This window comes from Orbicella faveolata, unplaced genomic scaffold, assembly GCF_042242905.1.
Source record: "Orbicella faveolata isolate gen_17 unplaced genomic scaffold, um_ofav_v1 contig_15, whole genome shotgun sequence".
Classification (NCBI taxonomy): Eukaryota; Metazoa; Cnidaria; class Anthozoa; order Scleractinia; family Merulinidae; genus Orbicella; species Orbicella faveolata.
In genome coordinates, this window is record NW_028301542.1 from 2,479,948 (window position 1) to 2,498,069 (window position 18,122).

The 18,122-nt window shown below is 40.3% G+C and overlaps 2 protein-coding genes and 1 long non-coding RNA gene across 4 annotated transcripts; all 3 read right to left on the reverse strand.

Moving 5' to 3' along the window:
* Positions 1-52: 52 nt before the first annotated feature.
* Positions 53-10,006, reverse strand: LOC149113119 (E3 ubiquitin-protein ligase TRIM45-like). Of its 2 annotated transcripts, XM_089287918.1 has the most exons (2): positions 8,633-10,006; positions 53-123 (listed from the first exon to the last, which is right to left on the reverse strand). In XM_089287918.1, the coding sequence occupies exons 1-2, from the start codon at positions 10,004-10,006 to the stop codon at positions 121-123; spliced, it is 1,377 nt and encodes a 458-aa protein (XP_089144044.1). In that variant the 3' UTR covers positions 53-120. The 2 variants fall into 2 exon arrangements, with proteins under 2 accessions (XP_089144044.1, XP_089144043.1); XM_089287917.1 differs by lacking the exon at positions 53-123 and having other exon boundaries at positions 6,418-10,006.
* LOC149113120 (uncharacterized) lies at positions 10,007-10,495 on the reverse strand. The gene is made up of 2 exons (XR_016206679.1): positions 10,360-10,495; positions 10,007-10,091 (listed from the first exon to the last, which is right to left on the reverse strand). It is a non-coding gene; the product is annotated as an uncharacterized LOC149113120 (long non-coding RNA).
* A 2,796-nt stretch (positions 10,496-13,291) lies between these two features.
* On the reverse strand, positions 13,292-16,045 carry LOC149113121 (uncharacterized). The gene has a single exon (XM_089287914.1). It carries the CDS (start codon positions 15,577-15,579, stop codon positions 14,389-14,391), a length of 1,191 nt encoding a protein of 396 aa, XP_089144040.1. The 5' UTR covers positions 15,580-16,045; the 3' UTR covers positions 13,292-14,388.
* Positions 16,046-18,122: the final 2,077 nt, after the last annotated feature.

Genomic DNA, 18,122 nt, shown 5'->3' on the forward strand with positions numbered 1-18,122 from the left:
ATTATGCTAATCTTTTCCCTTGTTCAAACCAATCATGGAACGTCGCTTTAAGAGCCCTTGTCATTTTGTCTCGCATACTAATTCCAAAGAATGTGACCCTTGGGGCTCCTTGATCAGATGTCACTAAAACATTGAGCAGAACAAAACATTAGTGCTTTGGTGTCTGTAGTTCAATTCCTTTCTGTCTGAATAGACTTCATTTGTTGTTTTCACGCGCAAACGATGGACAGCTCATTTTTTTAGGGTGTGTTGGTCAGGCAGAACTCCAACCAATGGTTTGAACTTACAATCTCTACGGACTCGCGAAGACTCGTGATTATCTGCCAGCCACACGTCCCTCGTGAGCTAGCTCGCGCGCCACTTGTCGATCTCTCACGAGAGGAAAAATGCTTCTTGGCAGTCTGTTATAATCAAAACTACTTATGTCGTTATGGACTGTAATTTTCATGTGGCAATGGCATCTTATCCTTCCTCCATAATCTTTCCGTTTCATCTGCGCCTGTAATGAAAGCCTCATTTCTCCTTACCATCTTTTGGCAAATGCAAGAAGACACGTTACGGGAATACAAGACCCAATCATCACAGTTGCAAACGTTTGACTAAAACCCAAATTCTCTCAAAATATTGCGACTCAGTAAAGAGAAATTTGATATCGATATTTTTCTTTGAACGGTGAAAATCACTGGCATGTTTAAATTAAGAGCTACTGTGATTTGTAACAGCTGACCTCACTGAAATAGTGAACTATTTTTAGTTAACGATGGAGTGATGTCACACTTAAGCCAAACTGGCCAACACAACTGGAACTTATCCTGGCTTGCGTGGTATAAAACAGCCAAGAGCATTGCGGCTCCCCTCGGATTGGATGCTAGCCCAACACAGATTACTTCCCTCGTAACCTTTCATTAGGTTCTTCTAACATGGTGGTACACTCCTGTGTGGCGAGAGGCACTACAACAGTAAAATGTCAGAGGGGGCGAGCGAAGGATGGGTTTGCCCGTCAATTTTTGAAAAGTGACTGCCCAATGCTTATTCCCGGACTGTTTAATCTGGAGTTTAGCTCACTACTTGGGAGGAGGCGACCAAATGAAATAGTCGGGGACTGATGCTCGTGGTCTCGCTAAGAAGCTGGTGTAAATCAATGATTCTGTTCTCACTTATAGGGTGTTCAGGACAAAAGCCCCATTAGTTTTAGCTGTCTAAGTGTGCATTTGAAGACCCTGAAGACGTTAACGCTGTCATTTTCGTTTTAATTGGTATTTTGTCGGGATTGAAAACAAAGTTAGAGTTACACCCAGATTGCTCTCCTCTAGAACTTTTATTCAAATTTTTCGACGAGCATCCCCGACATTTTTGTATGGGACTCCCGTAACACCCCCCCCCCCCCCCTCCCTTACCCCCACCCCGCACCGGGGCTTTCTGGCCGTCAGTGCCTCATGCTTATATACATGAGACGTGTAGTTATTCTATTGATGGAAAGAAAAGCGATTTTTGGTCTGACAAGGATCTTGTGTACCGGTCAACTTATCAGCAGTGAAGAATTTTTAATTAAAGATCGAGGAAGGCACAAATGTTTTCAATGTAGTGTTTCTCGTTGCGTCCTACTAGCAATTATCTAGATACGTTCAACCTTTTTTCTGTCTTGTTGCTATAAGGAGAAGACAGATACTCTTCCATGACAATTAGTAAGAACGTAAACTCATGTCACGTAAAATTAAGCAGCCTCGCATCAAACGATCTGGTTAGCTTTATTAATCCTTCATTCTAAGGCGTTGCAAACGAAAGCGCTTTATCTCATACACACAACTTAGGGGCGTCCCAAGAATACCTTACTAAAGCACGGGCACTAGCACCGTCATACGTCACTGTTCAAGCGATTCTATTCTTTGGCAGGAAAACAAGGGAAATGTCTGATTGAAACACTGAAGACAACACAGAGAAACCGAAACAGACACGGCTCCTCGTACGGTACTGATCAGATGAAACGATACTCATTCTTAAGTCAGCAATTCAGCCTTGACAGAAATCGATAACTTTTTAGAAGACGAAGGTTCTTATACATGACAAAAGAAGACCAGAACACACGTCGCTTTAACAATACAATATACAGGACCAATTATCAGCAAGCTAACATTTATACACTGTATTGTGTTATTTCTCATTGTTCTTAACCTGCTACGCTTAAGTTTATCTTCCACAGTGAATTCGAGTAGCTATCGAGAGATGGAAGTGGTTTTGAGTTTTGTAGTTTTTGTATAACATGACCTGTAATTTGGTTACCTGCTTACTTGAGTGCTTAGAAACCAAGGACATTGCGACAAACAGCTCCCAGCACATCAAACTCAGTTTCGGCATAACAACCTCCCCTCCCTGGCTAGAAGAACCAGTCAAAGGAAACACGATGTCAACCCCTAATTTATCGGTAGAAATAATAACACGTGCTATTGGTCGAAGGGAGAGAAATTAACAACTGCAAGACCACAGAGGGTTGGAGAGACTGGAGTACATTGTGCTCCGAGAGGCCGTGAAGTTATGTATTGTCTATACGCAGACCAAAAAAGTACAACATAAAATGGAAAATATTGCGGAAAAACGGCGATCCAACTCAAAATTTGAATTCAAGAAGAATTCAGATCATAAATACCTTAGTCTAAAGCAAAAGTTTCGACATGAAGCCGGAGAAAAACGTTCTCGCTCGCGTTTTGTTATTCTGTGTTTCAGTTGAAAATCCAAGCAACACACGCTTTTTGCTCGCTTGCTGTATACATCATATAGCCTTCCCCATATGTGGCTCTTTTTAGCGTTTACGTCTAATGGAAGAGTATAGTGATGACGAAAAGCATTGAAACATTACTAGCTAAAGGAAAACCTAACAGAGCACCTCACCCAGCCAAACAGAGAGGAACATAAAACGCTTCAAGAACTACGCCAGTTCATCTTACCAATTGGCAATTTCCATTTGACCCATTTGAGAGTTTAGTTCTCCAATTATGAATTTAACGCAACCGGAAAAAAAGAAACCCTCCGGCAGAATATGAAAATAAGGCTCACTCGCCTTGCCGACCCAGCTAAGAGTAGCGTGCAAGAGATCTGTAGAAATCTTATTTGGAGGGAAACGTAACTGCTTTGAAGTGTGTCTTCTGTAGTTAACAGGAAGCTGAAAAGTAATCATGAATCAAATGATCAAGTGACTTATCAGATATACTCGAATCTCCGGTTGCGACCGCCTCTCGTAAGCGACCAGTTTTCTAAAATACTAAAAGTTTTGAAGTCAAATCATTATATTTAGAACCCCTTGTAAGCGACCACCTCTCGTAAGCGATCGCGACAACTTTTGACGCTCAAAGTTTGAAATTTTCTTTTCTTTTTTAGCCTCCCGTAATCGACCATTGGACAGATAATAGAGTGGAGATTTGGTAACAAGACATTATCGCAAATTCCTAGGTAGCACAAGAGACTGATTTTTTTTTTCAATGGGAAGTACAGGATTTTTTCTCGATATTGAGTTTTTGATGACATGAATAAAACATTTAAAACATGTCGTCTATACAGTTACCAGATATGCTACTGAGGCAAACTTTTGACCAAGTATGGTCTAAGCTCTCGTAAGCGGCATTCTGCCGAAACCGACCACCTAGGACACGTACGCTTGACATTTTGGATAGTTGGTTACGAGTGGTTCGACTGTATTCCGTTTTCTTGGCTCCAAAACAAAGTTAACTTTGTTCGATTTATATCGCCAAGTCACGAAAGAACATAAAAATTAAATAAGCGCCCCCCCCGTCTTCTCCTAATTTGAAATAAGCGCCCGGGGTGCTAATTCGAGGATTTACGGTATTTGTTAATGCTAAAATTCAGTTTAAATGGAATGGCTCGGTTGAACGTTTTGAGTCATTTCTACATCAAAAACTTGGTTTATCAGCAGACGACGTAACGAAGGCTAGCAATGGAGCGTGTACTGTGTGGAAGACTCCATGTGTGACTTTCAATCTTTACACGAAGACCAAAACCCTTCTAGCACAAAGAAAAGCGGCGGATTTACTTCTTCAGACCATCTAAGCAGTTTTAAAATAATCAAAATTCTGCCAAGTCACCAGACGAAACAAACAACATTCACCTCGCCATCGAATATACAACGGGCGGAGTACATCAACAAGCAGGACCGCGAAAACTTAAATTCAGTAGGAATGAGCAAAACACTCATATGAGTTGTATTTAAAGCTGAAATGCTCTGAAAATTGTCGAATTTGTTCTGAGAAACTAAACGTTTCGGGCTTAGCCCTTCTTCAGTAGGTGGATTTAGCCACGCCATACAAAAAAACTGTACGCGTAAGCACGCACGAAAAGCGCGCGCATGAAGTACAAAGTAAACAAAGGGGAAAACCATTGTTTTAGTGCGCGTAAGTGTAATACGCGCTAGACCCACAGTCACAAGAAATTGAAGTTAATATTCAGTCCGTTCGGTCGAAGCGTGCCCAGCAGAACTTATCCTGAATTGCGTGGTATAAAGCAGTCAAGGGAATTGCTGCCTCCCACGGATGGGCTGCTAGTCCAACACAGGTTTCTTAGTTTGTCCCAACAGTTTGGTGCATGGTGGTACACTTCTGTGTGACGAGAGGCACTACAACATTAAAATGTCAGAGGGGGACTTTCCCATCAATTGTCCACACAGTCACTGCCCACTGCTTATTCCAGGACTGTTTAATCTGGAGTTTAGCTCCCTATCTGCGTGGGATGGATGCTTGTCGTCTCGCAAAGGGGTGTAAATCCATGCTTCTGGTCTCGCTTACGGTGTTCAAAACAAAAACCTCACTATTTTTAGCCACTAGCCGTCAAATATACTTTCTGTGTCTTGTCGTGTGGCCTGTTAATTATAGCTTACTAGTAGTAAGCTGTTTGTCTGCAATTCTTATAACGATACACTTTTCCATCTCGGAAAGGCCACTGAACAGAAGAACGGGAGAAATTAAACCAAGGCTCATGTTATGCTCATTGATAAGGGACCCGTTCATCAATGAACATGCATCTTGTTAAAAAGCTGCCAAAGAACCAAACCACCTAAAGCATCAAATCAGCCCCAAAATAATCAGCTTCAAAGCCACAGAGGCTTTGTTACTTTGCCATATTTTCAAGGAATCTCTGAAAAAATTGCAAGAACTTTAGGACAATTCGACGTAAATGTCGCTCATAAACCCGTCAAGACGGTTGGTTCGATCCTGAAGAAACCGAAGGATAAATTCGATCAAGACCTGTCAACTGGTGTCGTGTATAAAATCAATTGTAAAAACTGTGAAAAACTTTACATCGGTCAAACATCCAGAGCACTGAGATCTAGAACAAAAGAACATAAAAGAGCCGTCCTCACATGTGACAAGAACTCTCTTTTGGCGCAACACTGTATGAAAAACAACCACGAATTTGATTTTGATAATGTCAAGGTCATAGACCGCTGTCCCTTGTGGTCGCGTAGATTGTTCTTGGAAGCGTGGCATTCCATTCGCGAACCGAACTCAATTAATGACCACGCGCATATTCCAGACATTTACAAAATGCTAAATTAATCCCTAGCGAGTTCCTCACATTCTTATAAACATCTCATTTACATTTAGACGCCATTAACATTCATTTCATCACTAAAGAAGGTTATAGTATTTTAGCCGAAACGTCTATTTTAAGATTTTTAAGTCAGTGACAACAACTTTTAAGATTTTATGCATGTTGTTAGTTTCTCCGTTTTCATTATCTGCATAGCACGCGTTTGAGGAATAATATGGGGCGAGTGTGAGGGGTGTTCGGGGAAGGAATTGAATTGCCTTCGGCTTGCAGCGCTCTTCTCGTTTCCTGGCGTGTGGCGACCCGTGCGCGTGTTCTCGCTTTTGTACGTCGCTTCCTGTTATTACTCGAGTTCATGGGCCGGAAATAAAAACCATGTTTGTAAGATTCATAAGTGAAGTTGTAAAAGAGCAACTTTGTTTAAATAATTGTTTGCTCAGAACTTAAGATATAGAACAATTTTTCCGTGTTTACATGGCCTCATCTTAACACGAGGAGGGTTCGGAGAATTCGAGACAGTTATGCAAGCCCTCGACTACGTCTCGGGTTTGCATAACTTTCGAGAATTCTCCCAATCCCCGAGTGTTTAGATGAGGCTATGTAAACACGGAAAAAGTGTTCTTTTGCTTTATAAAATAATTCTCAAAAATAGCGCGAATGTAAAACGTCACAACCCAGTTTACATACTCTCATCTAAACACACCTATCGACCAATAAGAGCGCGCGTAGTATCTCAGTTATTTTATAAAGAGGAAATATTGCTCTCGTTCTGTTGTTACAGGTTCTCACATTTGGCCGGCTAACTTTTCTCAAAAGTAAACCAAACAATTCGCTTCTCACGAAACAGTTAAAACTGGATGCATATTACAACTTCACTTAACTTACACTTTATTTCAGTTTCTCACATCGAGTAAATGATGATTTAACAATAATCTCATATGAAAAGCTGTTCACTACTTGTTCATCATTGCTAACACCTCTTTCTACAAAACGTTTCTTCATTAAAGCAGCTAACTTTAAAGTTCCAATAAACTAAAGCTACAAATACAAACTTTAAAATATATATATATTAACCTACAGATACAGTCGAACCCCGTTTTCTCACACACCATTAGGACCACACTAAGTGTTGATATAATCCAGGTGACTGTCTTAATTAACAGAATGTGTTGGAGGTAGGAACTAAAATCACTTTCCGTAATCTCGAGGTGTCGGTATTAAGAAGTCATTCGTAAAGCGAGGTTTAACTGTAGCACTGTAGCTAACAAATACTGCTATTGAGTATAAGGAAAATACAAACTTCAAGGCAAATAGTAACTCAGTAAGTCCATTGAAGCAATGTTCATTGTACTACATATTTTCCAGTACATAACTGACTGTCAATAACCTGCTAATCCCTAAAACAAACTTGCTATAAAAACATCATAAGATAATTAAATGTCAAAGAGTATAGTGATCATTTTAGAAACAAAACATTTGTTCTTTAAATTAAGAAAACGCAAATCCTCTAAACAGCCTTTTCTCCTATAGTGGAGGTTCTTATTTCAACAATTGATCTATAAAGTGGTTTTATTACTTTCTTATTTTGCTAGTAAGTCTATTGTTTGATATAACCACTGGTAAAGTAAACATACAACAATTCATACAATACAATCTAAGAGACGTTGCTATTTATCCCATCCATCTGCAAGCGACACAAATTTGTTTTTGTCACCAACCCACCCGTCTCCCCTTTAAATTAAGAAAACGTAAATCCTCTAAAGAGCCTTTTCTCCTATAGTAGAGGTTTTTATTACAACAATTAATACATAAAGGGGTTTTACTGCTTTCTTATTTAGTCACTCTATTATTTAATATAACCATTAACCACTAAAAGGTTTTTTTGTCCTTCAAAATAATTCATACAATACAACTCAAGAGATGTAGTTATTAATCCCATCCATCTGCAAGAGACACAAATTTGTGTTTGTCACCCACTCACCCACCCTCCCCCTACCCTCAAAACAATTATTGAACAGTTCAATCGATACAGAACCAAATCACCAGCAATTACGTGAATACTGCACCTCTAACGTTTTACTGATCACAGAAAAGAATTCCACAAATTAAACAAACTGAAAACTAAAATGAATTTTGAATCCGTTAAAATAACTCGACAATAACCGGTTTTCTTTTTGTTTGTAAAGGACAATGTTCACTCCAGTATCTGGATGCGATGGTTATTCTTGTCAGACACAACAATCCGGCCATTACTGAGAACTGCTAAACACGATGGGAAATTGAATTCTCCTAAATTACTGCCCTTTCTTCCACACTTGCTAACAAAATTTCCATTCAGTTCAAAAACTTGTATTCTATCATTACCTAAATCACAGACCATCAGGTCTCCTGACTTGTTCACTGAAAAACAACAGGGATACTTAAACTCCCCGTCCCCTCCACCCTGCTTTCCAAACTTGTACTGAAAGTTTCCATTCCTGTCGTAAACTTTCATACAATCTGTACTGTAGTCTGACACTATGAGATATCTATCACACTAAACACAGTGGAAAGGAAAAGTAAAAGAGCCGTGCCCACCTACCTTCATTAGAAACTTGCCATCAGGAAAAAAGATCTTAGTTAATTTGTTACCTGTATCAGCAACAATGATATTTCCATCACTGTCTACAGATAAACCACAAGGATTAGAGAACTGACTATCACGGCTTCCTTTCCCACCAAACATACCCGCGTACTTACCCTCCCCAATGAAAATCTGGATCCTATGGTTATCCTGCTCTGCTACGAAAATATTTCCATTTGTATGAAAAGTTATTCCCGCTGGATACTTAAATTCGCCCGCTTTGTTACCTTCCCGACCAAAAGATCTTAAGTATTTTCCATCACTCTTGAAGATTTGAACTCTGTGGTTCCCCCAATTAGTTACAGCTATCTCGTCCCTGGCATTCACTGCCACCCCCCAGGGATAATTAACCATTCCAACAGACGAACCTCGTTTTCCAAAAGAAAAAGCAGGTCTTAACTGAAATGATTTCACCTCAATAGAAAAAGGACTATCAAGAACGTGTTTGCCGTTTACCTTTACTGTCACTTTGTATTTGCCTTGATCTTTCGGTGAATAGGAGATTTTGTAGCTTCCATCCTTATTGTCATTTATTCCCACCTCCGTCGCGCATTCTCGTCCTTCTTCGTCCCTAGCTTCAGTTTGCTGCAGTATTTTCAGTGTTCCAATTTCTTCGGTCTTGACAGTCTTCAACATCTTTAGATTTGGCACGAAAACTAAAATCGGAAGATCTTTCAGGTCACGCTCAGTTGGCTTAGTAGTTTGATCAACTCCCTCCAAGATTGTTTGTAATGACTTTTTCACTTGAACGACTTCAGCGTTTGCACATCGTGTCAAAACTTTATCAGCTTTATCCAACATTGATTTGATCACCTCTATTTGATTTTTGATCTCGGTCTTTTGCGTTGTTAGACTTTCGAGTGATTTCTCTGTTTGGTCTTCCACCGCTGCAAAAATAGTTTGCTTCTTCGCTTCAATATTGGCAATTAAATTGTCAACAGTCCTTTGAACGTCCCTCTTCACCCCTTCGCCTCTTTGTATGATCTTCGCGTAGTCTTCATCAAGTTTACTAACAGCAGTCAGCTTTGCTTGTAAATTATGCTTCTGTGTTTCAATCATTGATTTGATTTCAGTCTTTTGTCTTTCAGCTTCGTCATCTATGTGCTCCAAAGCATGACCAGGATGATCCATCAAAACACAAGTTTGGCAAACGGCCGTTTCACAGTTCTTACAAAAGTACTTCAGCTCTTCTTTCTCGTGCCGTTGCTTTGCACAGAACACAGGTCGCTTTAGCACATCCTCATAGTCCTTGTCTTGAAAGTCTTTCAGCGCCAGAACACGGTGATCTTTATTGCTTCGCATGATGTTGTGTGCCGTGACGCACTCTTGACAGTGAAATATGCAGCAATGGAAACAATAAAAAGTTTCGGAGCTTTTCTTCTCGCAGTTCCCACATCTTACTTGAATACTTCTGCACTCTTTTATTGCCAGCACATCAATCAAGCCATTCAGATAAAAGCTGGTTGGAAGATCTTTCAGATCGCCACTTTCAGGTACTCTGCTAAGGGCTTGACAATTTAAACATCTAATGGTGTCGCAGCCATGACTTGTCCTATGCCGTTGTTTCAAGCAGTGCAGACAGAAACTGTGTAAGCATGGCAGATGTTTTGGATCTGTAAATATGTCGGAACACACAGAGCAAGACACTTCTTCACGGAGATTATGGAGCAACGTTTTGATATCCATGTCGTGTTCACAAACAAGGGGGTAAAGCAAGGTTTTCGCGGAACTCAGCTCGAAACAATGAAGTCTGGTGACTTTCTTTTTTAGTTTTTCTTGAAATCGTGGCTGTTTATTATGATAATCTTTTCCCTTGTTCAAACCAATCATGGAACGTTGTTTTAAGAGCCTTTGTCATTTTGCCTGATACTGATTCCTAAGAATGTGACACATGTGGCTGGTTGATCAGATGTCACTAAAACATTGATCAGAACAAAACATTAGTACTTTGGAGTCTGTATTTCAATTCCTTCCTGTCTGAATAGACGTCATTTGTTTTTCTCACTTGCAAAAGATGGACAGCTCATTTTGTTGGTGTGCGTTGGTCAGGAGGAACTGAACTTACAATCTCTATGGACTATCTGCGAGTCGCGCGTCCCTCGTGAGCTAGTTCGCGCGCCACGCGTCGATCTTTCCTACTTACTTACTTACTTACTTACTTACTTACTTACTTACTTACTTACTTAATCCTCTTCGTGTTTTGAAACACATAAGGCCTCGGCCAAAGTGCGCCATTGGCCTCTGTCGGGTGCTCGTCGTTCCAGGTGACCCCATGTCCAGCTGTTCTCCTTCATCTCTTTCTCCACTGTCCTCCCCCATGTTTCTTTCGGTCTGTCTCTCTTTCTACGGCCATCAGGGGTCCACCTGAGGGCAACTCGTGGTAGTGCTGGTGGTGGCATGCGCAGCACATGACCAATCTCTTTCGCCGGACTTGTTGTTTGATTGGTTCTGTTCCTGTTCTTCTGCGCAACTCACAGTTTGAGATTGTCTGGGGCCAGTATATACGGAGAATCGTGCGAAGGCACTTGTTCTGGAAGACTTCTAGCTTGTGGCTGATGGTTTTGGTCATCTTCCAGGATTCTGCGCCATACAGTAGAATGCTTAAGACATTGCTTTTGAAAAATCGGATCTTTGTCTTCTAGCTGATGTTCTTGGATCTCCAAGTGCCTCGAAGCGAGGCAAAGGCCTGGCTTGCCTTTGAAATCCGGACTAGGATCTCTTCTTCTCCATCTCCGCTGGTGGACACCTTAGATCCCAGGTAGGTAAAGTGATCAACCTCTTCTACCACTTCCCCATACACCATGATGGATTCATTGGTCCTGCCACTCATCCTCAAATGCCTTGTCTTCTTAATGGTGATCTTCAGGCCTAATTTCCCTGCTGTAGTTGCATTGGTCTTTGCCTCCATGTCCTGGTGTCGATGGGCGAGCAGCGCAATATCATCTGCATAATCAAGGTATTCCAAGACACTGGTCAATGTCCATCTAATCCCTCTCCTTCCACCACTAGTCACTTGTTTCAAAACCCAGTCGATCCCCAAGAATAATAGAAAGGGGGAGAAAATACACCCTTTTTTCACACCCGTGGTCACGCTGAAGGCGTCTGTAAGCGCTGCGTTGCAAATAACCTGGGACTTGAAGTCACTGCAAAGCATGTTGATGACATTTACCAGCTTTGATGGAATCCCGTAGTGCCTTAATATCTTCCATAGGGAATCTCGGTAAATGCCGTCAAACGCCTTCTCAAAGTCAATAAAGTTGGCATACAGGGGAGCATTCCATTCTTTGCTCTGCTCTAGAATTTGCCTTAGGGTGAAAATGTGGTCAGAGCACGAGCGTCCAGGGCGGAAACCTGCCTGTTCCTGCCTGATGTACTCATCCAGTGTTTCAGCCAGTCTTGTATGGATGATCTTGCTGAAGACCTTGCTGGTAATGGGGAGTAGAGTGACACCTCTCCAGTTGTTGCAGTCACCCAAATCACCCTTTTTGGGTAATTTGACAAAGAGTCCGGTCTTCCACGCTTCAGGAATCGTCTCGCTCTCCCATATCTCTCTGAATATGCACGTCAAAAGGCCTGGTGTTTCAGTTTCTTCAACCTTGAGCATTTCTGCAGTCACTCCATCTGCTCCACCTGCCTTCCCGCTCTTCATCACTTTGATGGCAGCTTTCACCTCTTCCATGGTAGGTGGATCTATGCAGATATCCAAGTCCTCTACTGCCGGTGGAATCTCAGCTACCTGTTCAGGTTCTGGCCTATTTAGAATGCTTTCAAAATGTTCCTTCCAGCATGCCAGCTTTTCTGCTTCTTTCGAAAAAACATTACCATCTGTGTCTTTTACAGGGACATCGTTGTTTTTAAAACCATTATTTAACATTTTGTTAATTCTATATAGGGTCTTCAGATCTTGTCTACCAGCAGCCTCTTCTGCCTCAACCGCGAGTCTCTCTACAAGTTTTCTCTTGTCTAGTTTGGTAATTTTTTTTTTTTTGACTGTGCCTGGGTATATCCAGTCTAATCTGGGTACATCCAGCCGATCCCAAGCCCGGGTAAAAGAGGAGGGTTGGGCATAAGGCGTCGATGTTTCACGACAGGAAAAATGCTTCTTGGCAGTCTGTTATGATCAAAAGTACTTATGTCACTATGGACTGTAATTTTTATGTGGCAATGGCATCTTATCCATCTTCTAAAATCTTTCCGTTTCATCTGCGCCTGTGATAAAAGCCTAATTTCTCCTTAATGTAAGAAGACACGTTATGGAAATACTAGACCCAATCATCACAGTTCAAAAGGTTTGACCAAAACCCAAATTCTCTCAAAAATATTTAAAGAAATACTGCGGCTCAGTCAGGAGAAATTTGATATCAATCGTTTTCTTTGGACGGTGAAAATCAGTGGCAAGTTTGAATTAAGAGCTGTTGTGGTTTGTAACAGCTGACCTCACTGAAATAGTGAGCTATTTTTAGCTTTCTAAGTGTGCACTTGAAGACCCTCAAGACGTCAATGCTGTCATTTTCGTTTTAAGTGGTATCTTGTAGGGACTGACAATAAAGTTAGAGTTTCACCCAGATTGATCTCCTCTTGGACTTTAATTCAAATTTTCCGACGAGCATCCCCGACCTTTTCGTATGGGCCTCCCCTCTACCCCTCCCCCTAACTCGGGGCTCGGTAACCGTCAGTGCCTCATGGTTATATACATGTGACGTGTAGTTATTCTATTGGTGGAATAAAAAGCGTTTTTTGGTCTGACAAGGATCTTGTGTATCGGTCAACTAATCAACAGTAAAGAAACAAATTAAATGTTTTCAATGGAGTGTTTCTCATTTCCTCCTTCTAGCAATTAACAGGAAGTGTGTTAACAGGAAGCTGAAACGTAGTCATGTATCAAATGACCTCGTAACTTATCATGTATTTCGTTTTCATAGCTCCAAAACAAACTCAAGTTTTTTCAATTTATAACGTAGTCACACAAGAACAGAGTTAAATACGATAAAACCTTATTAAACAAGCTTATTCGGCCCATTGTACTGGAGAATTTATGAACCTCTTTTTACGATCTCTAACAATTTTTTTTTTTCACATAAGAAACTAAAAAGTAAACTCAAAGCGAAGAGCAACTTTCCTGAACTCACACTTTGTTTATTTACATTATCAAGGAAAATGACAATTTTACAATTATTTCATATCAAAAGCTATTCACTGCTCTTAATCATTGAAAACAGCTCTTTCTACAAAACGTTTCATCATTAAAGCAGTTAACTTTAAAGTTCCAATAAACTAAAGCTAAAAATACACACTTTAAAAACATATATTTTAACCTACAGATACAGTCGAACCCCGTTTTCTCAAACACCGTCAGAAGCACACTAAGTGTTGCTATAATCCAGGTGTCTGTCTTAAGCTGGTCAAGCTAACAGAAAATCTTGGAGCTAGGAACTAAAATCAATTTCCATAAGGCTCAAGGTGTCCGTATTAAGCGGTCATTCGTAAAGTGGGGTTTAACTGTAGCACTGCAGCTAACAAATACCGTCTGCTATTGAGTATAAGGAAAATACAAACGTCAAGGCAATTAGTAACTTGATAAGTTCATTGAAGCAATGTTCCTTGTACTACATATTTTCCAGTACATACCTGACTGTCAATAACCTGCTAATCCCTAAAACAAACTTGCTATAAAAACATCATAAAGACAATTAAATGTCAAAGAGTATAGTAATAATTTGAGAAACAAAATGTTTCTTCTTTAAATTAAGAAAAGGCAAATCCCCTAAACAGCCTTTTCTCCTATAGTGGAGGTTCTTATTACAGCAATTAATCCATAAAGTGGTTTTATAACTTTCTTATTTTGCTAGTCACTCTATTATATAATATAACCACTGGTAAAGTAAACAAAAAAAAAAACGTTTTTTCTTGTCCTTCAAAATAATTCATACAATACAACTTAAGAGATGTAGTTATTATTCCCATCCAACTGCAAGACACACAAATTTGTTTTTGTCACCCACCCACCCGTCCCACCTAACCCCAAAACAATTATAGAACAGTTCAACCGATACAGAGCCACACCACAAGCAATTGGGTGAACACTGCATCTCTAAAGTTTTATCACAGAAAATAATTCCACATATTAAACAAACTGAAAACTAAAATAAATTTTGAATTTTGAATTTTGAATTAATGTCCTAGAGTTTCTCTTTTTTCATAAAGTACATTGCTCACTCCAGTATCTGGATGCGATTGTTATCCAGGTCGCTCACAACAATTCGGCCATTACTGAGAACTGCTACAGACGCTGGATCATTGAATTCTCCTAAATTACTGCCCTTTCTTCCAAACTTGCCAACAAACTTTCCACTGAGTTCAAATACTTGTATTCTATGATTACCTGAATCACAGACTATCAGGTGTCCTGACTTGTTTACTGACAAACAACGGGGAAACTTAAACTCCCCGTCCCCTCCACCCTGCTTTCCAAACTTGTACCGAAAGTCTCCATTACAATTAAAAACCTTTATACAGTGTTCTTTGAAGTCTGACACTATGAAATATCTATCACACTGAACACAGTGGATAGGAAAAGTCAAAGAGCCCACACCTATCTTCATTAGAAACTTGCCATCAGGAGAAAAGATCTTAATCAGTTTGTTACCTTTATCAGCAACAATGATGTTTCCATCACTGTCTACAGATAAACCTCGAGGACTACAGAGCTGACTATCAAGGCTTCCTTCCCCACCAAACATACCCACGTACTCACCCTCCCCACTGAAAATCTGGATCCTATGGTTATCCTTGTCTACTACGAAAATATTTCCATTTCTATGAAAAGTTATTCCCGTAGGATACTTAAATTCCCCCGCTTTGTTACCTTGCCGACCAAAAGATCTTAGGTATTTTCCATCACTCTTGAAGATTTGAACTCTCTGGAGCAACCAATCAGTTAAAGCTATCTCGTCCCTGGCATTCACTGCCACCCCCCAGGGATGCATAACCATTCCAACAGACGAACCTTTTCCCAAAGATAAAACAGGTCTTAACTGAAATAATTTCACATCAATAGAAAAAGGACTATCAAGAATGTGTTTGCCGTTTACCTTTACTGTCACTTTGTATTTGCCTTGATCTTTGGGTGAATAGCTGATTTTGTAGCTTCCATCCATATTGTCATTTATTCGCACTTCCGTCGCGCATTCTCGTCCTTGTTCGTCCCTGATCTCTACCGATACACGGTCATGTTTATTGTAACACTGCTCTCCCGCTGCGTTTCTAGTGGTCAGAACAAACTGTGCGTCAACTCCAACAGTTCCTTCTTGGAGTCCTTTGCCCTCAGCGACAGATTGACTAGCTTCAGTTTGCTGCAGTATTTTCAGTGTTCCAATTTCATTGGTGTTGACAGTTTTCAACATCTTTTGATTTGGCACGAAATCCAACGTCGGAAGATCTTTCAGGTCACGCTCAGTTGGCTTAGTAGTTTGATCAACTCCTTCCAATATTGTTTCTAATGACTTTTTCACTTGAACGACTTCAGCGTTTGCACTTCGTGTCTTGTTACTTTCTTTTTTTAGCTCTTCTTGGAATCGTGATTGTTTATTATGCTAATCTTTTCGCTTGTTCAAACCAATCATGGAACGTCGCTTTAAGAGCCCTTGTCATTTTGTCTCGCATACTAATTCCAAAGAATGTGACCCTTGGGGCTCCTTGATCAGATGTCACTAAAACATTGATCAGAACAAAACATTAGTGCTTTGGTGTCTGTAGTTCAATTCCTTTCTGTCTGAATAGACTTCATTTGTTGTTTTCACGCGCAAAAGAGGGACAGCTCATTTTGTTAGGGTGTGTTGGTCAGGCAGAACTCCAAGCAATGGTCTGAACTTACAATCTCTACGGACTCGCGAAGACTCGTGATTATCTGCCAGCCACACGTCCCTCGTGAGCTAGCTCGCGCGCCACTTGTCGATCTCTCACGAGAGGAAAAATGCTTCTTGGCAGTCTGTTATGATCAAAACTACTTATGTCATTATGGTCCGTGAGTTTCATATGGCAATGGCATCTTATCCTTCCTCCATAATCTTTCCGTTTCATCTGCGCGTGTGATGAAAGCCTCATTTCTCCTTACCATCTTATGGCAAATGTAAGAAGACACGTTATGGAAATACAAGACGCAACCATCACAGTTGCAAACGTTTGACTAAAACCCAAATTCTCTCAAAATTATTTAGAGAAATATTGCGACTCAGTAAAGAGAAATTTGATATCGATATTTTTCTTTGAACGGTGAAAATCACTGGCATGTTTAAATTAAGAGCTACTGTGATTTGTAACAGCTGACCTCACTGAAATAGTGAACTATTTTTAGTTAACGATGGAGTGATGTCACACTTTAGCCAAACTGACCAACACTACTGGAACTTATCCTGGCTTGCGTGGTATAAAACAGCCAAGAGCATTGCGGCTCCCCTCGGATTGGATGCTAGCCCAACACAGATTACTTCCCTCGTAATCTTTCATTAGGTTCTTCTAACATGGTGGTACACTCCTGTGTGGCGAGAGGCACTACAACAGTAAAATGTCAGAGGGGGGCGAGGGAAGGAGGGGTTTGCCCGTCAATTTTTGAAAAGTGACTGCCCACTGCTTATTCCCGGACTGTTTAATCTGGAGTTTAGCTCACTACTTGGGAGAAGGCGACCATATGAAATAGTCGGGGATTGATGCTCGTGGTCTCGCTAAGGAGCTGGTGTAGATCAATGATTCTGGTCTCACTTATAGGGTGTTCAGGACAAAATCCCCACTAGTGTTAGCTGTCTAAGTATGCATTTGAAGACGCTGAAGACGTTAACGCTGTGATTTTCGTTTTAAGTGGTATTTTGTAGGATTGAAAATAAAGCTATAGCCACACCCCTCCTCTAGGACATTAATTCAAATTTTCCGACGAGCATCCCCGACATTTTTGTATGGAACTCCCCTAACAACCCCCCCCCCCCCCTACCCCGCACCGGGGCTTGCTGGCCGTCAGTGCCTCATGCTTATATACATGTGACGTGTAATTATTCTATTGGTGGAATGAAAAGCGTTTTTTGGTCTGAAAAGGATCTTGTATACCTGTCAACCGATTAACAGTAAAAAACTTTTCAGTTAGAGATTGAGAAAGAAACAAATGTTTTCAATGGAGTGTTTCTCAATGCCTCCTTCTAGCAATTATCTAGATACGTTCAACCGTTTTTTCTGTCTTGTTGCTATGAGGAGAAGACAAATATTCTCCTAGGATATTTAGTAAGAAAGTAAACTTATTTCGTGAAAAATTAAGCAGCCTCGCATCAAACGATCCGGTTAGCTTTATATTAATCCTTCATTTGAAGGCCTTAGTAACGAGTGCGCTGTACACAAAACCTAGGGGCGTCCCAACAATACCTTACTAGAGCAGGGCTGTCGTACGTCACTGTTCAAGCGATTCTGTTCTTTGGCGGGAAAACAATGGAAATGTTTAACTGTGCACATTCTGATTGAAACACTGAAGAGAGGACATCTACATCTATACTTAGTTAACTAAGTCGGTAAAAACCGTGAGATATCACACCAACTGTAAAAATCTAAATGAAAATAATACAATGAAATATAAATAAAAAATAAAAAATAAAACAATGTAAATAAAAATAATACAATGAAATATAAAAAAATAAAAAAAAATAAAAAAACAACTCTAGTAAATAAAATTGATACAATGGAATATTAAAAACTATTAACTAACTTTGATTTAAAACTAACTACGGACGTTGTATTCCGGCACAATATTGTATTGTAGCATTGCTTCCAACAAAAAATTGGCCGAGCACGATACCGAGCTACAGAGAAAGAAACATAAAACGCTTTAAGAACGGCGCCAGTTTATCTAACCTTTTGCCATTGATTTCCTCAGTTTGCGAGCTCAATTCTCCACGTATGAATTTAGCGC

Bases quoted from the DNA above. Each gene is read 5' to 3' on its own strand.
- LOC149113119 (XM_089287917.1), bottom strand. From the start codon at position 10,006: ATGATTGGTTTGAACAAGGGAAAAGATTATCATAATAAACAGCCACGA.
- LOC149113121 (XM_089287914.1), bottom strand. From the start codon at position 15,579: ATGTTGAAAACTGTCAACACCAATGAAATTGGAACACTGAAAATACTG.